Genomic DNA, 9,669 nt, shown 5'->3' with positions numbered 1-9,669 from the left:
ACTCCCCCACTATAGGAAACATCCTCTGCACAATGCTGTCTGATTTCATGGCTTTGGCACATTCTGTGCTCTCGGCTGGAATGAATGAACTTGACTGAAGACCAGCTTCTCTGAAAATAAGGAATTTACAGAATAACATCTGGGGTTTAGGTATGCAAGCAACACCCATATCCCTGAGGGAAGAGGCAATGAGATGGGTTAGTAAGCCAGGAGTTTGATCATGTATGATGCTTATACAGAAAGGGTGGTCCTGGCAGTGACAGTTAAAGGGATACTTCATTTATTGAGGAATATGTTATCGCAATTACGGTTCAGGTCAGGTGTGCTCAATGCTGGAACAACAGAATGCAGGTCATTATTCAGACTTGATCTTTTCTTTTCAGGCACATACTGAGTGGATTCATTTTCTACGTGAGTGTCCAGCTCCTCCACCACAAATCCAAAGCAATTTTTTTGGAAAAGCAGAGTGCCCACTCCCAAGTCTGTCCTGCTACTTTTCTGAACAGTGTAACCCCAAGTTACATTAAACATTTACACCACAGACAACTGCTTCAAGTCGTCCAGGTTTTAAAAGACCATAACAAATAGGGGCAGAATTAGGCCATTCAGCCCATCAAGTCTGCCCTGTCATTTGAGCATGGCTGATTTATTTTCCCTCTGAACCCCATTCTCCAGCCTTCTTCCCATAACCTTTGACACCCTTATTAAGGAAGAACATTTGTTAACATATGAGGAACATTTGATGGCACAGAACTTATAATCACTCATGTTTAGAAGAATGGGAGGGGTGGGGTAATACCATTGAAACCTACAGAAAATATTGAAAGACATAGAGAGAACATGTTTCCAATAGTGTGAAAGTCTAGGACTGGGGGCACAGCCTCAGAATAAAAGGAACAGGGTGGATTTTAGAACAGGAGGGATTTGTTTAACCAGAAGGTGGTGAATCTGTGGTATTCATTGCCTTGATCAGAGTAATTTTTGCTCTAATAGCATTGGAATAATATTCCATGCTCATAGGTTCACCATCCCATCCATCACAAAACCACTTTAGACTATATATATATATATATATATATATATATATATATATCTGTCTGTCTGCCTGACTGTGTGATTGAATTTTGGTCCTAATATTCATGATGCATTGATTAATAGGCAAGAGTAGATAAACAATAAATTTGAGGGGGGAATCTGATTGAAACATATAAAATCCTAAAGGGATTGGACAGGCTAGGTGCAGGAAGATTGTGCCCGATATTGGGGAAGTCCAGAACGAGGGGTCACAGTTTGAGGATAAAGGCGAAGCCTTTTAGGACTGAGATTAGGAAAAACTTCTTCACACAGAGAGTGGTGAATCTGTGGAATTCTCTGCCACAGGAAACAGTTGAGGCCAGTTCATTGGCTATATTTAAGAGGGAGTTGGATATGGCCCTTGTGGCTAGGGGGGTCAGGGGGTATAGAGGGAAGGCTGGGGCGGGGTTCTGAGTTGGATGATCAGCCATGATCATAATAAATGATGGTGCAGGCTCAAAGGGCCGAATGGCCTACTCCTGCACCTATTTTCTATGTTTTCTATGTTTTTCTAATTTTCTAATAATCTAATTTTCTGTCAATGCACCAAAGAACAATGTTTTAAAATGACCAATAATCAGTTCTTTCAGCAAGGAATTTTATTAGCAATTTAAGAAATAATTTGAAAGTTTATGATACACAAAACAGAATATTTGATTTCTGATTATTAAATCCATCATCACATCATCTTCAGTATCAATAATTAAAGATAATACACAGGAAATGTTCTATAATTAATCATATTTTAAGATATGTGAGATTACTAAGGGGTCACTTGGTGGTTAATGCATATCCTCTCACCAAAAACGTCTAGACAACAATGTGCAGACGACCCAGTCGGTGATCAGACATAAGTAAATGGCATGCTGTGAACAGTGCAAAATTTAATGGGTTCCACATCAAATAGGAAAGGAAAACAAAACACCAACTGTTTTAATTCAATTACAGCTCATCAGCTCAGCGCACAACCACACGCTTAATCATGTAGAATAAATACCACCCTCAGCTACTCCTGGCTTGTTTAGTTAAAGATATTACACCTACACAACAGTCTCAATCTTATATGCTTTGAGGCCATTACCATATCACTTTTGCCTGCCAACAATTTAAAGTGGGTCAGTGGATTTGCTTTCATAACAATGATAGAAGCAATAGTGAAATTCCTGAAGCAAAATGTCAGAGTGTGATGGACAGGTGAGAGCCAATAACCATGGCTTATTATGACAATGTGGCATATAACATAAAAGATACAGATACAGCTGATTTGGCCCATCTTAATTCAAAAAGGTATCCGAAGGTATCTCGCTCATTGAGCTCATTTTGTCAAACAAGCATCCTTTCTAAATGCTCTGAAACATTAAATAACAGTCAACAGCTTATTCCTATGCGGCATGCCCTTTTGTTTCTTGAATGCACTCTGCATAAAAGTTTATACACATATGATTGCATTATGCATGCATTTGTGCCATCCAGAACCAGACCCAAGGAAACTGTTAGCTTTTAGCTAGTGAATACTGTATTCAAAAACTCCTTTAAATGTTGGAGTGATAGAGAAAGGTTGTTGTTAATTAAGAAATTTAATGATATATTGAATATTACACTGGATGCATTTTTTCCATATTGATTCACACCTACACATATTTCAATCAAGTCATTACATCAAGGAGAATGTCACAAATATCAGTAGCACAATAAAAATATGTTATCGACTAAATCTGACTCATTTGCACTGTATATTTAAAGAAAGGGGTAACTAATACAGATGTACACACTGACCTCTGAATGACCACCAGAACAGGGGAAGAGGTTGGGTTTACACATGTGGTGGCTACAAGGGTTTTTTTGGAATCACTTAATTAATCTGTAGAAATTCCTTGATTCATTTTGCAGAACATCACTGGCTGAGTGTTGCCAAACAATATAGTTAAATTATCCCACGCCAGGGTGTAACAGCATCTCATTAGGTTATAATTTTACTTAACAAATTCCATTGTGCATTATTTACTAACAGCATACATTTTCCAGATCCAAATAATACTGCTAACCATTCAAATTAGTTTAGTAAAAAGAATTCTAACTTCTAGGTTATTATATCAGGCTTGTATAGAAAAAAAGATTATAAAAGTGGAGTCTGTTTTCTAAAACAGTGCAATTAGAAACAGAAATATATTTCAAGCGCTTGGGAAAGAACTGCCATACATGAAACTATTTACTTTTTGTTTGCATTTCATTTGTGAACAAAGACTGTAATGTTGGTCAGGAGAAATGGTATTTTGATAACTTTTTTACATAAAAGTGTTATTACATTGAGATTTCAGATTGAGAAATTAGAATTTGTTTCTTAAAAGATATGGGATTCATATAGATCTCAGCCAGCATTATGCCAGCAAGAAACTATTTTGTTTAATTTTTTTTCATAAAAATGGCATCTAGCTGGAGAATCTTGAAAGCATGCACTTGGATAATTTACAGCTCGTAAGGTGAGCACACATTACTTTAGTATTATACTTGAATGACAGTAAAATGAAAGCATCATGGAAATGATATAGAAACCTTTCATTACATGTGCCTAGTATCTGAGCATCAGAGACAATCGTGCAACATTAAAGGTTAAACTACTAGTGGAGCTGGACACTAGACAATGCTGAACGAGATCAGTCACACACACCGTACAATAAAGGATACATCTGACAGTTTTGTGCAATTATTAACAGAAGGTGGGTACTTTCGACAAGAATCTGCATCAATTCAAATCTGTAAAGTTTTTATAGCACGACATTTCAGAGACGACTGAATGAGCAGGCTCATTGCTAATGTAAGCTGATCCTGTAATAAAATGATAGGGTGTATTTAACACAATGGTGGTCAGAATAATAAAAACATTTGTTAAAGAAGAGGTTCTCCGTTGTCAGTTGAAGATATTGCTAAGATAAAATAATTAAATGTAGCAAGATCCAGTAATCAGCTAGAGACACAAGAGACAGCAGATGCTGAAATCTGGAGCAACAGGCAATCTGCTGGAGGAACTCAGTAGGTCAAACAGCATCGGCGAGGAGGAAAAGGAATTGTTGATGTTCCTTTCTTCCCACTGAAAGTGTTCAACTTACTGAGTATAATAACTCATTCTTGTATTATTTTAATTTTAATTTCAGTACTTTGTTCAAAATTTTTATCATAAGATTCACAACATCTTCAGAAGTGACACACTTCCAAAACTGATCATTGTTTCAAATTGGGCTAAACCTAGCCAAAATAAATTTGAACTAGAACCCAAGACGTTTACAGTCTTATAAAATCATAAAGAGCTTGGATCAAAAACAATTAAAAATTCCCTACAATACTAAGATGAACTGGTCTTAAAAAAAAAAATCACCTTTTGGATCTCTTGCAATATGCAATGCTCTGAGAATATCAGTTAACATGAATATGTCCACAGCAGAATTGGACAAAAGAGTAATAAAATAAATCTCAATTTACAATGACATTTTACAAAATTAAATTTATTACATGTTAAAGAGGCATTACATCTGAAAGATTTGGATCCAGGGAGTAAAGTAGATGTCAACTCTCAATGTTACTGATGTTGCATGTTTGGATTACTTAGGCAATGGAGGGAACCACAACAGCTGGAAGATAATCCTAACTCACTCATAAAGTAAGTAAATGAAATAAGTTAAGCAAAAAAGAACACAGACTTCTTTGCTTCAACTTCTAACTACCAAGGGTGAAATATTGCTGTGGCTTGCCAGGCAGATAATTTTAATGATTATGATTCTATTCTCAAACTTTCTTGAACATTTTGTGTTCCGACATTATAGTAGTCAATTTATTTGTAAAAAAAAATGTAGTTACTTCTTTGATCATCAGCTGTTAAGCAGTGCAGAACCTACAATTTCTGATTATTTTTCTGTGTTTTCTACTTCTACATAGAAACTTAAATACATACCTAAATCATAGTGTGATCTTAATCACACTTATTTGAATTTTACCATTAATACCTGGCAAAGTTTACTGATAATAGACTGATGAAGCATGGACAAAGTATTGCTTTAATTTTGAATATTGAGGGAGGTTCTATTTATTTTGCTTTTATGCCTATTTTACCACAGCAACTAAAATATAATTCTGAGATGGAGACTAATATTATTGTCAATTTGTTTTTTCTCCAAACATTGATGGATTTTTTTTTAAAGTTTTCCTTTTTGTGATATGAAGAATATCTGCAATATTGTCCAGGTAATTATTTTGTTCCAAAGGAAAACAATTGATTGCTTGAACATATAACATTTATTAAACACAGAAGCAGTTCTTTGAAATAGACATGCTACTAACTGCAAGTCCTTGATCACAAACCCAGAAGGCACACAACCAGGTTGCGTTGAAGTTGAAAACAGCACAGAGAGGGTAGGAACTTGCTGCAAAGAAACATACATAAATCTACTGTAATGAAAAAAGAGGGAATAGTTATACTGATGTTTGGTAACCTGGAATAATAGGAAGATTAGCACAAGAATCAAAAGTGGGCAGCACAGAGGAAGAGACACGGGTAGACAGTGAGAAGTCGTATGCAGTTCACACAGTGCATTCTGTCAATAGTGCTTCTACTTTGATTGTACAGTGGAAACGGCAGACACGAGAAGCTCTGTACATGTAAGCAGAAGAGCAGTAGTACAGTTTTACTGAGAGGGAGACTGTAAGCTGTGCTTTCTGGTCTTCACAGCAGAACTTTATCCAGATGTCTTGATGTAGAGCTGATTCTGCAGGATGTAATCAATAACTGGCTGGCTCAAATATTCCACCACATGTCCATCACCATGTTGCAAAGCAAGTCTATCAGATACAAATAAAAATAATTTAGTCATAATCTAATTTTGCAATCTAAGCATGTCCACCTACTTTACTGTTGTTTTTTTCCAGTTGTAATTGAGAGTAAAAGAAAGAAGGTTTGAAATGAAGTTACCATTAGCCATTCAATTGCAAACCTTTCCAGTTCAAGATTGGGGTTTTCATCCAGCATATGCAACAGATGATTGAGGTTCTAAATTGGCTATTCTGTTATTAGTTTGTTATTGTTATCACCACACGTACTGAGGTACAGTGAGAAACTTGTCTTGCATGCCATCCTTACAGATTTCTTCATTACAACAGTGCCTTGAGGTAGTACAAGGTAAAATGATAACAGAATGCAGCATAAAGTGTTGCAGAAAAGTTGCAGAAGAGTACAGAAAAAGTGTACAGCAAGTAAACAGTAAAGGGGAAGGTCACAATGAGGTAGATTGTGAAGTCAAGAGTCCATCTTATTGCATTGGGGAAACATTAAATGGTTTTATAGTAGAGGGACAGAACCTATTCTTGAGACCAGCGGGACATGCTTTCATATCTTCTGCCCAATGTAATGCGGCAGAAGAGAAAGTATACAAGATTGGTGGGATCTTTGATAATGCTGGCTGCTTTACTGAGGCAGTGAAAAGTGTAGGCAGAATTGATGTGTGGGAGGCTAGTTTCTGCGATATGTTGAGCTGTGTCTACAACTTTCTGCAGTGCATTGCGGTCATGTGCAGACCAAGCCATGATGCGTCCGGATCGGATACTTTCTATGGTGCTTTGATGAAATTGTTGAAAGTCAAAGAGGTCATATCAAATTTCTTTAGTAGAGGTGCTGGTGAGCTTTCTTGACTGTGGCATCAAAGTGGTTGGCTAGGGCAGTCGATTGGTGATGTTCATTCCTGGGAACTTAAAACTCTCAAACCTCTGATGTCAGCAGTGTTGATGCAAACAGGAACGTGTGCATTGCCCCCACTTTCTGAAGAAAATTACCAGCTCTTTTGATTTGCTGATATCGAGGGAAAGGTTGTTGTGATGACACCATGTCACTAGGCCCTTATCTCCTTCCTGTACTCTGACACAATGATCTTTGAGTTACAGTTCAAGGTTCAACGTTCATGCTGATACTGTACCATAATGATATCAGCATAAAAGATTAGAAAATTCCACTGATATGCTTTATGAATAGCTTATCAGTGCTTTTATGACTCATTAATAGTTAATTCAGAAACAAAGGTTCTGAACTTAAAGAGGGGTAACTTTGAAGGTATGAGACGTGAATTAGCTAAGATAGACTGGCAAATGACACTTAAAGGATTGACGGTGGATATGCAATGGCAAGCATTTAAAGGTTGCATGGATGAACTACAATTGTTCATCCCAGTTTGGCAAAAGAATAAATCAAGGAAGGTAGTGCACCCCTGGCTGACAAGAGAAATTAGGGATAGTATCAATTCCAAAGAAGAAGCATACAAATTAGCCAGAGAAAGTGGCTCATCTGAGGACTGGGAGAAATTCAGAGTTCAGCAGAGGAGGACAAAGGGCTTAATTAGGAAGGGGAAAAAAGATTATGAGAGAAAACTGGCAGGGAACATAAAAACAGACTGTAAAAGCTTTTATAGATATGTAAAAAGGAAAAGACTGGTAAAGACAAATGTAGGTCCCCTGCAGACAGAAACAGGTGAATTGATTATGGGGAGCAAGGACATGGTAGACCAATTGAATAATTACTTTGGTTCTGTCTTCACTAAGGAGGACATAAATAATCTTCCAGAAATAGTAGGGGACAGAGGGTCCAGTGAGATGGAGGAACTGAGCGAAATACATGTTAGTAGGGAAGTGGTGTTAGGTAAATTGAAGGGATTGAAGGCAGATAAATCCCCAGGGCCAGATGGTCTGCATCCTAGAGTGCTTAAGGAAGTAGCCCAAGAAATAGTGGATGCATTAGTGATAATTTTTCAAAACTCCTTAGATTCTGGACTAGTTCCTGAGGATTGGAGGGTGGCTAATGTAACTCCACTTTTTAAAAAAGGAGGGAGAGAGAAACCGGGGAATTATAGACCGGTTAGCCTAACGTCGGTGGTGGGGAAACTGCTGGAGTCAGTTATCAAGGATGTGATAACAGCACATTTGGAAAGCGGTGAAATGATCGGACAAAGTCAGCATGGATTTGTGAAAGGAAAATCATGTCTGACGAATCTCATAGAATTTTTTGAGGATGTAACTAGTAGAGTGGATAGGGGAGAACCAGTGGATGTGGTATATTTGGATTTTCAAAAGGCTTTTGACAAGGTCCCACACAGGAGATTAGTGTGCAAACTTAAAGCACACGGTATTGGGGGTAAGGTATTGGTGTGGGTGGAGAATTGGTTAGCAGACAGGAAGCAAAGAGTGGGAATAAACGGGACCTTTTCAGAATGGCAGGCGGTGACTAGTGGGGTACCGCAAGGCTCAGTGCTGGGACCCCAGTTGTTTACAATAGATATTAATGACTTGGATGAGGGAATTAAATGCAGCATCTCCAAGTTTGCGGATGACACAAAGCTGGGTGGCAGTGTTAGCTGTGAGGAGGATGCTAAGAGGATGCAGGGTGACTTGGATAGGTTGGGTGAGTGGGCAAATTCATGGCAGATGCAATTTAATGTGGATAAATGTGAAGTTATCCACTTTGGTGGCAAAAATAGGAAAACAGATTATTATCTGAATGGTGGCCGATTAGGAAAAGGGGAGGTGCAACGAGACCTGGGTGTCATTATACACCAGTCATTGAAAGTGGACATGCAGGTACAGCAGGCGGTGAAAAAGGTGAATGGTATGCTGGCATTTATAGCGAGAGGATTCGAGTACAGGAGCAGGGAGGTACTACTGCAGTTGTACAAGGCCTTGGTGAGACCACACCTGGAGTATTGTGTGCAGTTTTGGTCCCCTAATCTGAGGAAAGACATCCTTGCCATAGAGGGAGTACAAAGAAGGTTCACCAGATTGATTCCTGGGATGGCAGGACTTTCATATGAAGAAAGACTGGATGAACTGGGCTTGTACTCGTTGGAATTTAGAAGATTGAGGGGAGATCTGATTGAAACGTATAAGATCCTAAAGGGATTGGACTGGCTAGATGCAGGAAGATTGTTCCCGATGTTGGGGAAGTCCAGAACGAGGGGCCACAGCTTGAGGATAGAGGGGAAGCCTTTTAGGACCAAGATTAGGAAAAACTTCTTCACACAGAGAGTGGTGAATCTGTGGAATTCTCTGCCACAGGAAACAGTTGAGGCCAGTTCATTGGCTATATTTAAGAGGGAGTTAGATATGGCCCTTGTGGCTACGGGGGTCAGGGGGTATGGAGGGAAGGCTGGGGTGGGGTTCTGAGTTGGATGATCAGCCATGATCATAATAAATGGCGGTGCAGGCTCGAAGGGCCGAATGGCCTACTCCTGCACCTATTTTCTATGTTTCTATGTTTCTATTAGAAAGGATGAGTCAAAACAAGGCAGGAAAAAGTGGAGTGGCCATTCGTGGAGTGGCATTGTTGTAAGTGGGACAGCGTTGGAGTGGCTTTGGCTCACCAGGCTTGGGCGTAGTAAGTATCTGGTAAGTTTTACTTTTTCTTTCTTCTTTATTCTCTTTTCTTATCTGTTAGGGCACAATTAGTGCAGTGAGAATGGCTCCAGGGGCAGTGTTTTGTTCTGTGTGTGAGATGTGGGAATTCTGGGAGGCTTCCAGCCTCTTGGATAACCACATCTGTGCCAGATGCACCAAGCTGCAGATGTTCAG

The 9,669-nt window shown here is 38.7% G+C and overlaps 1 protein-coding gene across 1 annotated transcript in view; it reads right to left on the bottom strand.

Annotated features, from left to right (window-relative positions):
* Positions 1–1,673: 1,673 nt before the first annotated feature.
* nmnat2 (nicotinamide nucleotide adenylyltransferase 2) overlaps positions 1,674–9,669 on the bottom strand; it is a 416,424-nt gene continuing 408,428 nt past the window's right edge. The window contains exon 11 of the mRNA XM_072274710.1: positions 1,674–5,904. Within this exon, the coding sequence (XP_072130811.1) occupies positions 5,802–5,904 (103 nt within the window). The 3' untranslated portion in view covers positions 1,674–5,801. The remainder of the gene's footprint in view (positions 5,905–9,669) is intronic.

This window comes from Mobula birostris, chromosome 12, assembly GCF_030028105.1.
Source record: "Mobula birostris isolate sMobBir1 chromosome 12, sMobBir1.hap1, whole genome shotgun sequence".
In the NCBI taxonomy this organism is placed as follows: domain Eukaryota; kingdom Metazoa; phylum Chordata; class Chondrichthyes; order Myliobatiformes; family Myliobatidae; genus Mobula; species Mobula birostris.
This window is presented reverse-complemented; position numbering and strand designations above follow the sequence as displayed.